Raw genomic sequence first — 16,164 nt, 5'->3', positions numbered from 1 at the left:
TGCTTTCCGTACAATTCCGCAGAAGATGCGGGAAGGTGAAGGTTCCGTAGACAAGACTCAGAAGACTTCTTTCGGACGGTTGAGTAAAGAGAGAAGGAAGGCAGAGAAAAACATTTTCGCTGAGAGAAAGGCAACGCTGATTTCAGTAAACCGAGACTCGCTGCCGAGTACGAACAAGCCTTTTCAACCTTTCAGAGAGCAATACATCTGTGAAGTTAACAACCACAAATCGCCGAAACTACTGTGGCGTGCGAGCCAGAGCAGCATAGTGCAAAGAGCACGTGCAGATTCATCCAGAAGGTCCAGACAGATAGGTCAAGCGACAGCGGGGATAATCGCATGTCTCGTCAGAAACACACTCATATGGTCGACCAGCAGAGAAAAGCAAACGAAATCTGATCTTCCGTCTCTTTTGGTGTTTATTTTTTCCCAACTACATCGGAAAGGCACGTATGCGTTATACTCCCATCTGAGTGATTGACATGGCAGCCGCGGACTCCCGCTTGAGGACTGGTTAATTGCAGATGCACCCACAGAAAGGAGAAGCATCTTCTCTTCTGCTCGCCCTCGCTACCAGTTTCTCATCGGTCAATTGGGGCACTCTCCTACACTGAGGTAGTACCACGCGCAGGCGGAAACACACGTCGCAGGATGTCGATCGAGACGCTGGCCCCGTTACATGAAGAGCGCAGCGATCAAGTTGATCTGACAGTGCCGTAGACAGGGCACAGCCTTTGACGATAGCAAATTGCGACTACTGAGAGATTATGCAGCTTCAGCGCAGAGCGACAGAGGTCGGTGGTCCTGTCCCCAGGTTGACAAGACAAAAGAAACACGCAGTCGCCCGCTCTTTACCTTTTCGTGGTCTCGCTGCAGCTGTCTGTTTTTCTTCTGGAGTCTCAAAAACTTCTCCTCCACTTCAATGGCGAAATCTTCCAGCGTCTTGACATCGCCCCAAGTGACTCGGGGATGAAGCGCTGCCGATGATCCTTTTTGTTCCCTATCAGAGACAGCTTTTTGCGAGCAGCCCCTTTGAACTGTTTTCTCGAACTCCACCGCTTCACGAAGGAGAAGTGGTTTGTGGAACTCAAGGATCTCTTCATTCAAGGAGTTATAGTAATCGCATACTTGCTGTAATAAAACAGCCGACCTGCGAGGTGACAGGCACATCTACTCATCTGCGCAGATGACAATGAAAGTTTGGTCTGAGCCGTACGTATAACTGACCACACTGGCGAGGTGAAGCTATAAAGGTACGAAGACATACAGACTCGATCCGCGAGTGCCAGCAAGTGAACCTCAACAGTGTTTGCCAGGCCGAAGAGAATTTCTTCACAAAGATATGCTGAAAATACTAGGCACTGGAGATGTACACCAGGTCTCCGTTATAGTCGCCCGCAGCTGCGAGCCGACGAATAGGCAGGACAATAAGAAAGAACCACACGGCAGACAACTTAACACCAAGTTCTCTCCGCCCTCCGGGTCTCGGCTCCGCGTGCATCCACACGCTGATAGCGTGCCTTATATAGTTCCATCGGCAGTCAAACGGAACTCAGTGCGACTGGGTTTAGGGTACAGCTATCCAGGATGCGCCAGACATCTAAATGGACATGTATGTGTGGGACTTCCGGTACTTTGTCTCTGGGTAGCCCTTGCGAAGCTTTTTGCCCACTCAAAAAACGACATACTTGTGATACTCGACGACGACTTCAACAGACTGACGAATACGCAAGGGGACTTGATAACCCAATGCATCAAACAGCCGCAATTCATCGACGAGCTGGAGGAGGGAAGAAGAAAAATGAAGCCGTAAAGCCCCTCCTCGTGCATCATCGAAACTGAGGACAGGATCGTCAACTGATGGGAGAGGACATCCGCCTGTGGTGGTAGCTGTGGCTGTACATGCTGCGCACCACTCCTGGAAAGATGAACAGCACCACGCACAATGACAGTCCAGAAAGCGGTCCGCCATCTGACGTGCAGTCACGTAAAGATATCCAACCTACACCATGTCTGTTGGGCGTGCCATGAGAAATGCATTCCAGGAAGCGGCCGCAACGTAAACTGACGTTCGGTGACTCCATGCACGTGAATGCGCTGTTTCCTCACCAATCAGAAAGATCACATAAAATACGATCTCCTCCCCCCTGGTCGCGAGACCCACACTGTCACCTGCCTACTTGGTTCGTGCAGCCTACAGCACCTATATCAGCCACAAAAGGAATAGTCTCTTGGGAATGTGCAGAGCTGTCTATTCTCTCGACTCGCGCAAAAATGTCATACTACCTGAAAGAGTTGTTTTCCAAAACCTTCTACTGTCTTTTCAGCCTCCTCGAGTTCGGCCCGTAAGCTGCCAGACCCCCTTAAATCCTTCAGAAAAGTCTCCGTGACGTCGCGGACGTTCTTCAAACTCTTCCGGGACTTCCGTATGTTTCTCAGGAGATCAGCCGTGACGGTGCGGCTTGAGGAGAAAGAATACGTGGGGGGCCAGGAAGAATTTTCTTCTTCACTGTCTCTGTCCTCTTCTGAGTCTGTTTCATCATTCACGCTCGGTCTCCTCTGCTGCTCGTGCCGTTTTTCTTCTGTACTGGTTTTCCCAAGTTTGACTTCTCTACACTTCAGGAACTGGCGTCCTACGTCGACGGCAATGTGGTGCACATACACCCGAATGTCTGACAAAGCTTTCTCTCTCTCAAGTCTGAGGTTTCTCTGCACCCCCGGACGTGAAAGAAGCGCCATGTGAGTTTTGATACCCCTGAGGAGTTCAGCGGTTTCTCTTGTTCTCCTTTTTCCAAACTTGTACTCCGTGTCTGTGCTCTTGGCTGGAACAAGTAAGTCATCACATGTTGAATGTGCGTCCCCAGTTGCTTCAGTATCCGGATCCGACTTCAGTGCTGCTGACAAAGGCAGAGGGTCATCCAGCGTTGCTCCATCCTCCTCGCTTTCGGATGTAAAGTCTGTCTCGCGTGTTTTCCAGAAAATCTCTTCCTTCAATCTAGTGGCTGTAAGGGCCTCTAGAGGTATCATCTGTTCTTCTGCTATTTCCAGTATGGATAAAAACAGAGACGTCACCCGCTGACCTCCAAGCGTCCCTCCTTTTCCACGTTTAGACAGGATTGCGGCTACAACAAACGCAGCAAACCTCACCGGAATTACGCTTCCTTTCTTGAGTTTGTCTCCTGTCAGTTCCAGAAAGAAGCTAACGTCCCACCCTCTAGAATCTTTCGATCTTGTTACTTCTTTCTCGCCTCGTCCTCCACCATAGAGGACAGTCAAATCGTCCCTTTTACCCGCGAAACTCCCTCTGTGTATCACATCAAGCTTAAGCATCTTGTGAAAGGCTTTCTGCTGATTGTGGTAATCCAAAATGCTCTTCAGTACTATCCTGAGTTCCTCGACAGCATCGTCCGCAAAGCGGGTATCTTCCCCTCTTTCTCTGGACGCGTCGGGCAAGTCCTCTCGTCTACACGAAAAGACAGCAAGCAAATGTTGCCTGGCACACAGCCACTTGTCACATAAAGCGACGGCTTCCTGAATCTCCACGCACATCTCCTCAGCAACACTGTTGATGCCGCTTAAGGAAGTGAGCGATCTCATACTAGCGAGATGCACGCCCGCCGCTCCTGAAGCGCCCGGCGGACAACAAACATCCAAACGGGAAAGATGCATCTCTTCTTCGTCACTGGCTTGACGTAGCAGGTAGTTTTCTAGAGCCGCCCGAAGGTCTAGTCCAATGATCCGAAGTAGATGCCGCATCTCCTTCTCCTTGTACATGAAGACGCCTCTCTTGTGGCCTTTCGGTTTCTGCTGGTGAAGGGCAGTCCGCTGTTTTGTCTTCTTACTTGAACTCCCGATGACGGGGAGCGGGAGGAGGGATGAAGAACCTGCTTGGTACCTCGTAGGTTGTATTGCTGCCTCATCACGAGACAAGGGAAAAACACGTGGAAGACTTTCTCCTCCGTCTTCTGCTTTTTCTGCTTCTCCGTTCCCGATCTCCCTCAGTACCGTAGAATGAGTATGGATACTCCACAGTTGTTGTAGGCAATCCTCTAAAAGATCTAAAAGAACAGAAAGATCCGAAAGAAAGCTGTTACTGCTGTTCCTAGGGCTCTCCTGCTTTCGCATCTTTACCCTGTTGAAAGCACCTTGCTCTTCTCTCGTCTCACATAATCCTTCCTCCTCCTTCAATGTTTCCCATCTCTCCCCTTGTTTGTCCATCATGCTTAGTGATCTTCCTGTCGTGGACTCATCTGACGCTGTCCTTTCTGTCTTTTTATTCTCGCTCGCGTTCTTCCATCCGCTTCTTTGCGTAGAACCTCTTCTTCGTCCTTTTCCTCTGAGTGCCAACAACTGGCTCACGAGACGCTCTGCTCTCCGTTGCTCTTCCCACAGGCTTTTGTGTACATCTCCTAGAAGGTTTCCGACAGGTGTCTCTAGCGATGCCAGGACTGACTCGATTGTGCTGACGGCATTCTGTGTCTCTCGTTCTTCATGGTTTTCTCGTAGGTTTACTCGTACAGGAGCTCTGTCTTTTCCTAGGAGCCTGGGATCTGTTGTGTCCTCTCTTCTCTCCCCCCTTATGCTGTGAGCAAGGTTCCTCAACGCAACCAAGTGATCATAAAATGTGAATCCAAGAAAAGTCGAGGGAAAGCTACCGAAAAGAGGGGAATAAGAAGTACGAAGATCAAAGGAGAGACTCCACACTGTCGCCTTCTCCCCCAGTCTCGAGAGCTCCTTGACGTCCTCACCGACTAAGGAATAAACGCCAGGCTTCTTTGACTTCTCAACCACAACCGCGTGTCGCTGCGAAAACGACGGCTGTTTTTGAGAGGGAGAGAAGTGTCCACTTTCTTCTCCGACCTGCATTCTCTCTTCGCTTGCTGACTGTGAAGAGTTTTCGTCTCTACGAGAAACAGGCGGCAAGGAGAAGGAAAGAGTTGACTCTTTACCTGGATCGGAGGCATGTAGGGCCCTTTGACCGGAAGAAAATCTGAGAGACAGAAAAGCTAGGGCACCTTCAAGACGACAAAGAGCATTCTGAGCCTCGCGGAAGCCAGCAAGATGAGAGGAAATATCATAAGGAGTTTTCTTTGCAAAGCAGCTTTCATGTCTACCGAAAGAGTGAGCTCTCTGGGAAGGAAATGACTCTTCTGCTGTTGATTCCTTTAGCCGTTTGTTGCTATCATCTCCTTGGCTGTCCTGCTGGAGACTTGCAGAAGGATGACGAGAGAAGTCCGGAGTATGAGGCGAAAAGTCGACTGTAGGCGAAGAAGAAGAGAAGCCATGCCCCACAAAAGAAGGCACAGAGAGAAAGCAAGAAGAAGAAGACGGAGGTAAGAGTGTGGAAGAGGAAGTAAGAGATGGATCTTGCGAACATGCTCCTTCTTCATGACTAAGACAAGACAAATGAAGTGCGGCTGAAAGAAGAGGCTGCAGTATGTGAACAGAATGGAGATAGAGGAACGCAAAGAAAGCGGAAATGTAAAGAGACGAGGGAGAAGAAGAAGAGACATCCGTCAAAGGAGGAAGCGAGAGAAACTGAAGCTTCTGATGAATTGTTGCTACGGTGATGGGTGTAGCAGAAGGATCTGTTTTCAAGAGAACGAGTGAAAAAAGAGTGAAAGGGCAGTGAGAGGTCTTCAGTTGAGAGCGACAATTTACGTCTTCCTCATCATTTCCTGATGTTTCTTGTTCATGACACCATGGAAGTCCAGTACTTACTTCGACGAGGATTTTCTCTCCTGTAGAGTCTTCGATATGGCTCTCATGTCCTGTATGGGAGTGACCTGTCATTGACTTCCATTCACTTTTTTCGTGAATGACATTCTCTTTGTTGAGATATCTTCTCTGTCCTTCCTCCTCGGCACTCTTTCTCTTCAAGAGCGAAGACAGCCTATTTTCCCTCGACCGACCCGTCCCGTCTCCCGCTGTTTCGCTTGTCATTCCATCCTCATCTTCTCTCTCTTTTCCCTCTTCCTGCTGTGAGCCTGCACGAGAATAAGCGAAAAGCAGGGAGGAGCCCTTTCTTGGGCTCCAGGAGTGACCGGCAATATGTAGGATAGGAAGAGAGGGAGATTCCAGGAAGAAAAGTAGACGTTCTCTATGGGTGGAAGAGAAGATGACATGCCCGGCCTTCACGTTAGCAAGAGCCTTCACTATGTCCAAGATATAGTTGACCCGGGGATCTGTGTCTTCATCGTGGAGAACTGTCTCCCTACTCGGGATTTCTCTCGGTTCCTCTGGTCTTTCGTATTTGTTTCTGATATCTCTTCCCTTGAAGGTCTTGAGAAGTGAAGATGGCACCTCCATGTTAAAGCCTGGTCTTTTTGTTGGGAGAAAAAAGCTCTAGAAGAACAGCAAGCGAAGAGCCGACGCGAGAGAGTCATATGATGAAAAGAGTAGATGGGGCAAAATGGTAGAAGTCCCAGAACTTTGTTTGGTATTCTTTCAGATGTTCCGCCAGGAGATCTCGGTTCACTAGACGGAGGCGACCATGGATGCTTTTCTCCGGCTTCTCTGATGTACAGAGGAAGGGAGCAGAAGAGGAAGAGATCGACCTGAGAAGAAACTCCGGGAGATTTACAGAGAGTATGCAAGTAGTGTAGTGAATGCTTGCTTAAGAGCGAGAAAAAGGCAGAGGACGAAAATACTTCCTTCGTCTCTCCAATCACCATGTAGACGCCTTGACCGCATAAAGCCAGAAGGTAGGAAAGAAGCCTACGAAAGAAAAGGAAGGACCTGCGTGTTGCAGACTGCAGTGAGTATCGTCCGGGTGAAAAGGTGTCACCAATGTGGTGGGTATATGTGCGTACACCTTGGGCAAAAGCTCAGCCTACTGTTAGCGACGCGGAGGCATCGGAGAAGAGAAAAACGTGAGACGAATTGAGAGTAAGTGGAAAGAAGAAAAGATGCAAAAGATCAGTCACTGATTTGTGAGGTCGTTAGAGGTGGCAGAGGCGCCGGAAGGAGACACAGGTTCCGTAAGAAACATCGTGCTCCTTTCACTGAAGGAAAGATTCAAACCGCACGCCACTCAAGTTTTCTCGTTCTTCGTGCAGTGGCACGTTGTCAGAGGACAGCGCGAGACGCTGACCTACACACACACAGTGAACGAGGACGACGATGCAAGAAGGAAAAAACAACACAACGGAGAGAAAAACTTCGCTGCAGTCCCGTAGTCTTTTCCGTTTACAAGTGCTAGATACCTATAACGGTCTTTCGCTGAAGATGTGTCGAAGAAGACTAGAAAAGCGATATAGACAAAGTGACCCGGCTGTGAAAGGGGGTGTAGATAAGCGGTCCTGTTCCTTTAGCGAGGAGAGACGACAATAGGGAGGCCAGCCTTTTTGTTGCTATTCGGTGTACAGAAAGCTACCGAGAGCCATCGAGCCCCCGGGGCACTTTGCAATATGCATATAACAGCTACAACCACTTTTTCTTTCGAGGTAGTTTCGGATTCTCTCTAGGGGACGGGAAAAGAAGGGACCTCGAGAGACTGCTTTCCTGGTGTCCTGCTCAGAGACATCCAGCTGTTTTGAAAGAGACGAAGGAAAGGATCGGGGAGTGAGGAAATGCGCAGCACCTGGAGACTAGGCAGAAGGAGCAGCAGCAGATTGGGGGTATCTTCAGCGCTTCTGTTGGTGTGTGGACAGATATCTCCTGAAGAATGTGAACAAACGGTTGAAAAAGTCGCCGCCATCAAGGGTATCCTCGATGGTTCAACGGGGGCCGCCTGGACTGACTCTAGACACCGACGATGATCGATTCTTCGAGGAGGGAGGGAGGTAGAAAGGGGAAAGGGCTCGACAAGACAAGGGAGTAACAAGACAAGCAGATTGTGACTTTTCCGGTCTTGGTGCGCCAGTCAATCGAACATAACCTGCATGCAGGCATGCAGTTGTCATGAATTTTCATCTGAGAGGCCTTCCTTTCTATATCCACGTCTTCTCCCAGGTGTATGTACACTTGGAATGCTGTCGCAGTCGCCCCGGGCATAGACATGCGCACCAGTGTACCGGAGAATCTCTTTTGTACACGATAGTCGCCTCCTGCGTTCTCACGTACACACTGCTTTGCCAGCGAGTTCAAAGAAAGGTAGGCCATACCAAGCGAAAAAGAGAGGTCTTGACACCCAAATCTTTTTTGCATTTTGGTATTTCTCTCGGGTGACCAAAGGGAGCTATGGATTGCACGGCGGGAGTGTGAGGAGGAGCTTTCCCTTCTATCTCTTCCCACGTCCTCTTGTTTGCTTCGAGGACCGCTCTCCTGACCGTTCCTAAGTTGAAGACATGAAACAGCACAAGAACTGTCTTCCGTGTACATGCCGCATCGGAACGTTGCAGAGCGTTGTCTTTGATACAGCAACTGTGATTTTGTGACTTTCACAATGAAGAGTTTCAAACTGGGAAAAGGCGTCGTTCCAGGGGTTCCTCGGATACCCATTTTTTACACATATGCAGAGGATTTGCCTGTCCGTTAATAGAGTGACGAGAAAGATGAGTGTGCGGTTAGGTGTAGTACCTTCCATCGATGCCGACCTTCTCGCTTAACGTTTCTCTTCGAAATATTCCTCTCCCGTCTCACTCCAGGATGACTCGTGAATTGTATGTGCCACACTCCTCTGAACCTGAACCTTTTGTGTCGTTTCCTCATTTTCGCCTCTCCGCAGAAGGCACAATGTTCTCGGCTTTGTCTGCTTCTCTCGACTCTGGACCTCGCCTTCTTGCTCCCTCCCCTTTCTTCCCGCCTTTGTGTTATTCTCCTAGCTCCTCGCCTTGTCTCTTTTCCTCCGTCCTCTCATCTTTACAACCTTCATAACTATCTTTGTCACTCTTTTTTCTATACACCAAACTGGCTAGATGACTCGCCTCTCTTCATTTCTCTTCGAAACCTACGATGGGCGCAAGAGTCCCCTCATCTCGTCGCTTGTTTCTTCTTTCTCTTCTCTCTTTGATTCTCTCCTTTTCCTTTTCCTCTCCCGTGCTGCTTGCCTTAGCACATCAGAAAACCTCTTCGCCACGCCGCCCGTCTCTTCCCGTGCCCTGGCGGTTCCCTGCACACTTACCGTCTCTCTCGCTCTCTTCTTATTCTCCCGCACCCCTGTCATCTTTGATTGTCCTTTCCCGTCTCCTTACTCCAAACCAACCGCTTCTCTTCCTACTCCGTCCTCTCTCTGAAACACAGAAGTCCCGAACTCGTCCTGCAAAACTTTTCTGTGGAAAGACTCTCTTCTTCCGGGCTGATGTAGGAACAAGGGAGATATCTTCTTCGTCCATCAGTCCAAGATACAGTAACGGTTCAAATTCAGTCTCAGTGAGCAGTATACGTAGAAGCTCGTTGTCAACTGAAAATGGCAAGATTCTCTTTCCCACACAAAACGTGTCTACGCCTGGTTTCTTACCTCCCTCCACGCTTCTCATTTCTCTTGGACGCACACGGGACCAGGCAGATGAAACTTTCTTCTCTTCGTCATCCTGTCCTTCCCCAGCAAGTTTCTCTATTTGTATGAAGAGAGCTGCAGAGATGTCAGGCAGAAAAACAGAAGATACGAAGACGCGTCATGGGTCACGTCGCTTCTCTTCGGAGAGGCGACGTCTTTCCTCTGATTCCCTTCCTTTCCTTCACCACGGGGAAGAACTCAAGTCTCCATGTAGGAGAGAGAAGTTGAGTGAATTGTTTGGCGAAAATCTTTATCAGTCTCGGTCCCGAGAAGGGAGAAAAGCTGACAGACAATTTCAGACCTGGGGAAGCAATATACGCTCAAGGAAAAGCATAGAAGAGGGCCAGCCTTCCCTATCTTCTGCTCTTTCCTCCTGTTATCGAAGTGGCGTAGGAAGTCTAGAGATGAAGGTGAAAATCCCGACCCCCGCACTGAAGCCACGAACGAGGAAATCGATTGCGAAAAGATTCAAAATCACTGCTACAGGAAAGCTACTATATAGACACTCTGGAAGACAGCATCTGATGCGCAAGAAGCAAGGTCAGAGGAGAAGACGTCTGAGGAAAGTCAGTGTGCTTACAGGGAAAATGGCGAGTAAATTCCTTTCGTGTATACATACAGCTCGTGCGCGAATCAGGCGAAGAAAGAAGATGCCTCAGCCTGTCTATAAGGCCTAATTGCCGATCGGCCGTACGCGAGGATACACAAAAAAAGGGAGATGACGAGTGGACGAAATGGTCGGGATGAAGAGAGAACAGCGTAGGGAAGACGGAAAGAACGAAAGTAAAATCGGAGACGCGACGTATAAACAGATCGCATGTGTGCGTCCCTGTGTATATACATCTAGAGACTATGTATATGCTACGTATGTTCGACTTGGAGACACGTTTGTCCGTGTGTGCATACCTGTCGTTCTCGGACAGTCCAAACGAGCGCAGGGTGCAAGGGAGGGAGAGAGGAGAGAAGCGTAGACTGTAACTGTGGCGGAGTGGTCTCCGATAGGCCTCGTCGAGCGCGGAGATGGTTCTTTTTTCTTGTTGTACGAGGTTTCCTTTCCATCGTCCAAATGCTTTTATGTTTTCCTGTAATCACTTTATTGTCAGCTTGCTCGTTCTGCCTTCATCTTCTCGGCGTAGTGATACCCAGAAGAAGCGTAAGCGAACCGTATTAGCTATAAGAGGTGCCTTCCTTCTCTTGACTAACAATCATCTTACTTTTGCTTGTTTTCGTTCTAGGGAATGTGACTAAGGACGCTCTCTTTGGTTTTCTGTTGAAAAGCCCTGCTGCCAAGCACACCTGTGACTACGAAGAGAAAGATATTCAGGCAAGGTGGGAGGGGGATGAGATTTTTTAACTACCATCAAAAGGCAGCTCCCAGTTGGTGATCTCACCATGGGTTAACGCCCCCTTGCTTTTCTTGCTGTTCTCTTGCTGACCTCAGAGGAAAAACACACCAGTCGTAGGAGTACAGGTATACACACATGTACCTATGGAACCCGCACAGCGTCGCGTCGTATATAGCATGGTGGGGAAAGCAGAAGGGGCGAAGTGAGGGCCCCAAGGGATGTGGGCACTTGGAAAGAAAGCCGTGCCCAAGAAGAAAGGATGTCCACTGTAAGCGCTTCTCTTATTTCGCGCGCTAACCCAGCCAGTGAATTCACAGCACGAATAACCGCACAAAAGAGGGGCCAACAAACAAGCATATGAATTTATATGATTGACGAGCACTGGTCAATTGTACATGGGATACCTCAGACGCATCACTGCCTTCTTTACTATCCCCTGTGCGCGCGTTGTCACACTCTTTCGTTTCCACAGAAAAGGAGGAACGCGTGCGGGCTCCGGAAACCCGGAGAGCAGGAAAGACGTCGTCACGTGTTCGGACATTCGTCTGTCTGACAGCAGAGCCCGGTCCTCGCGGATTGCTTTGAGACTCCACAAGAATAATCATAAGTCTGACGTGTACAGCCCTGACGCCACTTCACTGGAAAGATGATGACGAAAATTTACTCATATCTACGGGATCGAGAAGGAGGAAAGAAACCACATGAGTCTAAGGATACATCGATGCGGGTCTCTAGGACACAACAGAGCTATGCTCAAGCGACAGCTGCTGGGCTGTTGGCCTAGTTGGTGCGGCGGCTACAAAAGGCCGCTGCTACAAACGGAAGTGTTTCACAGCTGCTCCAACAAAACCACGGACTCGCCCCTGTCGACGGCGATGTGATACCTGTGCGTAGACGGGACGAGCTGTGATGCTAGCTCACCCAATCCGAAACTACGCCGCAAGGGTTCCAGTCGGTGACAGGCCGCTTTCGGTTTCTTGGGGGGGCCACGTCTGAAGCTTCAGCTAACAGGAGTGTTCAAAGCCGACTGTAGTCCATGAGAAACCATAACGTTCTTGTTTCTTCGGCAACGACATAAGCGCGTGGAATTCGCCCTGGCCGGCCTCTTGCAAGCCACTTGGTTGCACGCGCGCATCTGCACTCTTCGATTACCACAAAGGATTGTGTGTGCGCAGTCGGGCGGTCAAGCTCAGACAGACGCCAGTTTGTCTGATTCCTTTTCCGTTTCGAAAGGTGGGGTCAGCGTCTCCAGCTGAACTACCACATGCCTCGTGTATGTTCACTCTGTTGACGTGAGACGGATCCTCGTTTGCACGCACATCGGCGTTCCCCATTCATTCTGTATCAGGTAGCCCGGGGAGAGCCAGGTAACATCGACCTGAGGCAGGGCATGCATGCAAAGAGCTAGTTAGCAAGCTGCATGGCGGTGACGTGGGGACATATTTTGTCGGAGAACGCGGTTTTTTCTTTTTCTTTCTCTGACGAGAGTAGGCGCAGTGTACAGGTTAGGTCGAGCAGTTCAGTGAGACTTTAAACTCTCTATGCGAAGACTTACAAGCTTTCAACAGATCTCGGTAATGGAACGCCGGGCGTTAAGTGTAAGTGGCGATACAAACTACAGGCCGAAGTACAAGCTTGACTTCTTGTTCAGTCCGCCCTGCCTGTTAGCCTGCTAACGGGTAGCGCAGACAGCGTGAATGAGATGTGCCTATCTCTTGCAGCCGGACCCTGGGACTCGATGCTAATACTGTGTTCTTTCGCAGAAACTGTGCATCAGTCGCTTTGATGCACTGGCCGGCGGTTGTACTTCCACTCAAGAGCGGTGAGGAAAAAGGCTATCTTCTCTTCCATTATCAGCCTTCCTTTCCGGAGGAACTGTATCGCAGTTCTTTCTTCTGGTCTTGTGTTTGGCGAGTGCCGGGTTGTTATGCGTGGGTCCTCTCTGCAGTTTTTCTGAGCCCCTCTTTTCCAATCCTTGGTCGACACGCTCCAGGAACGTGCCTTGATTCAGCTTCGCACCTGGAAGTAATAGTTTTTTCCTATCTCCTACCTTGTCTTCTTTCAGGGTTCTTTGTCACTTCGCTTTCTGGGACAAGCGGGATGTCAAACGGCAGTAGTCTGAGGGTGGAAATGTGCCGGTCTTGCTTGCCTGTTCTAGGCACCTTGTTTTCGTTTGTCTTACGATGAGCTCTGACTTGCACAGTATCCGTCTTCGATCTCTTGCTGCCCACCTCTGCGCGACTGGACTCCTTATCTCTCTTTTCTCCTGGGGCGCTTCGAAAAGCCTTGTGGCTTAACGAGTCTTCTAGGTCCACAGGCAAACAACCCTGATCTGCTGTGAGCATGGCCAGACAGGAACTAGACTTTTCGTGAGCCCTTTATCAGAGATGGAATCTGTCGATACATCTAGGGACCAACGCGCTTCACTTCCTTTTTCTTCTACCCATGCGGGAGCCCTGCCTCCCCTGCCGGATGAGAGAGGGCCAGCTGGGCAGTGGGGACCCGTCACGGCTGTTTGCGATTTGTTTCTCAACCTATGCACATACATAAATATGTGCAGCGTGAACAGTTGCCCATGACCGCGGGAGATGCACATACGCCGGGCAGCCGTCTTCTTTCAGGTGGACTCCCGACTCCCGTTTTTTCTCTTTGTCTGCCAAATTGTCAGGAGTCGCGCAACTCCGAAGACCTGCCTCTCTACCTGTTTTACCCTGCATCTGTCCTTTAGACAATGGAGGGACGGCGGGTTGCTGCTCGTTTGTCTCCGAAGAGCACACAGCTTGCGGAGGAGAAGACAGGAAGGAAACGCCGAATCACACCAGAGAAAACAAGCACGAAAACGATACATGAGAAACAAGCAAGACAAATAAACCAGCAGGCTGGGGAAGGACCACGCGACGAAGTAGTGGACGACCTAGCTTCCTCGTCATCAACTTCATCCTCTGTTTGCCTTCTACGTGATCTTTCAACAGTTTCTTCATGCACAACTAATATGTCTGGTTCTCCATCTGTCATTCCTCTTCCACCACGGAGTTCCTCACCGTTTCCAGTGCAGCGCCGTCCTGAGGACAAAGCCTTTGCTGCCGCGACACGTGACAACCGTTTCGGAGAAGATACACGACTTGTCATACTGCCGTCCGCTTTCTCTCCCCCTCTCGAGCAGGCAGTTGCTGTAGAAGCATCAAGGGGCGTTCATCTGCCTTTCCATTCTTCCCGTAGAGTGAGGAAAAAGAGAAGGCTCGAAGCTCTTACGCGAGGAACGAAGGAGTAAGTCTTCTACTCGTATGCCCAGTGTGATGGGTTCTACTTTTTTATCAGAGCGAAGCAAAACAACTGATGATTGCTAAAAGTCACTCAGGCGAGCTATCTCCGTCTGCGATCGCGACTTGGTATGTATTTACTTGTACGTATAGGTGGATATGTGTTCGGAAATTTTTCCTATTTCTTCGGCCTCCTCTCCGTGTTGAAGGTTTCAGGGCGATCGTGCCGGATTTTTATGCTAAGGATGCTCATGCTTCTCTCGTCCTCGGGGTCTTCCGTTGGAGTCCGAGTGCCGTTCAAAAAGCTGCGGTTTTTCTTTGGCTTCCGGCATGACTTCAAGTACACACACACGTACATACGTAGTGGTGATTCTGTAGAGAGCACCGTTTGTGTGTATTTCTATCGCGTCAAGCGGGTGCTGAGTATTCCCTGCGGTTCACACAGGGATCCTCGGCGACAAGAAATCTTCCATCGATATGACGAAGGTATCAAGATGGACGCGGACATGTGGTGGTCCGCAACTCCTGAGGACGTGGCGGTTCAAATCGCGGCCCGCTGTTCCTGCCCGTTGCTCTGGGACGGCTTCGGCGGTGTAAGTCACATCGGACAGCAGATCTAGCTGTAATCTTCTACGCCCATGCCAGCAAGGGTACAAGCCAGCACCAGCGGTCTGCCTACAAGATAAGACTGCAGAACCTGCAGCGCGATCTCAAGACTTCTTACTGGCGGTGGAGGATCGCGTTCCAAACAGACTAGTGCAGGTGTAGGGGCATCGCCCAACCATTTCGGGAGGCGTACACTGGGGTATATCTACGGTAACCTGATCTTGATTATCACTGACCTGCTGGCCTGTCCAAGTCTGATTCCGCTTTGTCGCCCGTCATTCCGAGAGATGCCTGACTCCTCCATGCAGCTGTCACTTCGTTTCTCCCTGTCGGTAGCCGCAAGCGTCGCAGCCTGAGTCTTCTGTCTCTCCTCCGTCTCCCTTGATAGTACTGCCCCTCATCACGGGGGTCAGCGACTGCCACCTGGGCAGAGCTTCTTGCCTATTGTAAGGACGACAGGGTCATATGCCGCTCCACCGCTTACGGGGAACCCACGTCCGGGTCCTGGAGCGTATAGCTGGGACACATTTTGTCACACAGTTCCATGGAAACCTTCCTGCACAAAAGCATGTTTCTTATAGCTATCAAGAACGTTATCTTGCCGAGACCGTACTCTTATTTGCGCAACAGCAGAGAGCTCGTTCTCTATTTTCTCACCAGACCATAGCCGGAACGGCATTTGTTACGCTTGAGCGGTCTGGCGACCTTTCCCGTTGCAATTTCATGGGGTCGATGGATGAGGTGTCATCGGTTAGAGTGATTGCCGCACCTCATGCTTCTCTTGCTGCGGGTTTTTCGCAAAACAGGCACACGGTCCAATTTCCAAGGTGATGCTCTGTATTTCCTGCGAGGTGAATTCGCGAGCCTGGTAGGGCAGTACATAGACGACCTCTCTTTGTGCCCGGTCAGCACCGATCCAATGACAGGCTGCCCCATTGCACGAACCGTTGTGACGGCTTTCTTGCTACTTTGTACAGATTGGAGGAAACGCAGTTCACTTCGCTAGAGGGTTCTGTGGCCTGGTAATCGCAAGTGAAATTTCTCCTGAGAGGGTGCGCATGGCGCAGCACAATGTTAGCATTCATGGTAAGTTGCTCTGCGAAGTTGTCTCGCTTCTCCTGAAGTCGCTAGATTCGTCCTGTTTGTTGATATATCAGATCGGCGCTGCGTTGGCCATATTTTCGCTCCCTCGTGTCTTGCGTAGGGCTGCGACACAGCACTAAGTGGTCAGACGGACTGCATATAGACTAGATCTTTAAACGGGATGCTTGCGGCTCAGATCTTCAGCTGTTTTCGAAACATGTTTGTTGTGAAGCCGTCGCGAGGCGCGTTAAGCTATTAGAGAATCTACCGAGCGGAGCACCAGAAGTTTGATGGTAAGCCCGGCGTCTATGACCAGATGCCGTAGCGCCGAACCAGCTTTTGGTAGACACACAGCTGGTCAAAGTACTGCCAACGGCCCGGGCATGCCCTGGGCGCCTTCAGGGATCTGGCAGCTGCGGGGGTCCGCCCT

General features: G+C 50.2%; 4 protein-coding genes across 4 annotated transcripts; 3 read left to right on the top strand and 1 right to left on the bottom strand.

Moving 5' to 3' along the window:
• Positions 1-858: 858 nt before the first annotated feature.
• On the bottom strand, positions 859-2,892 carry CSUI_006709 (cytoplasmic dynein 2 heavy chain 1; the record flags this gene model as incomplete). Its single annotated transcript, XM_068066862.1, has 3 exons — positions 2,287-2,892; positions 1,689-1,918; positions 859-1,150 (listed from the first exon to the last, which is right to left on the bottom strand). Coding segments are annotated over exons 1-3 (975 nt in total), but the record flags the coding sequence as incomplete, so codon positions are not given.
• A 3,664-nt stretch (positions 2,893-6,556) lies between these two features.
• On the top strand, positions 6,557-7,060 carry CSUI_006708 (uncharacterized protein; the record flags this gene model as incomplete). The annotated part of the gene is made up of 1 exon (XM_068066861.1): positions 6,557-7,060. A coding segment is annotated over one exon (330 nt), but the record flags the coding sequence as incomplete, so codon positions are not given.
• A 901-nt stretch (positions 7,061-7,961) lies between these two features.
• Positions 7,962-10,732, top strand: CSUI_006707 (ribosomal protein rpl35). Its single transcript, XM_068066860.1, has one exon. The coding sequence runs from the start codon at positions 8,896-8,898 to the stop codon at positions 10,114-10,116; it is 1,221 nt and encodes a 406-aa protein (XP_067921161.1). The 5' UTR covers positions 7,962-8,895; the 3' UTR covers positions 10,117-10,732.
• A 1,585-nt stretch (positions 10,733-12,317) lies between these two features.
• CSUI_006706 (rna cap guanine-n2 methyltransferase) lies at positions 12,318-15,736 on the top strand (the record flags this gene model as incomplete). Its single annotated transcript, XM_068066859.1, has 5 exons — positions 12,318-12,383; positions 12,549-12,607; positions 13,454-14,052; positions 14,491-14,638; positions 15,629-15,736. Coding segments are annotated over exons 3-5 (792 nt in total), but the record flags the coding sequence as incomplete, so codon positions are not given.
• Positions 15,737-16,164: the final 428 nt, after the last annotated feature.

Source organism: Cystoisospora suis (assembly GCF_002600585.1).
Source record: "Cystoisospora suis strain Wien I chromosome Unknown contig_3438, whole genome shotgun sequence".
NCBI classification, from domain to species: domain Eukaryota; phylum Apicomplexa; class Conoidasida; order Eucoccidiorida; family Sarcocystidae; genus Cystoisospora; species Cystoisospora suis.
The sequence above is the reverse complement of the archived record's forward strand: the minus strand, read 5'-3'. Positions and strand labels throughout refer to the sequence as shown.

Coding starts and splice junctions, on each gene's coding strand:
- CSUI_006707 (XM_068066860.1), top strand. CDS start 8,896: ATGGGCGCAAGAGTCCCCTCATCTCGTCGCTTGTTTCTTCTTTCTCTT.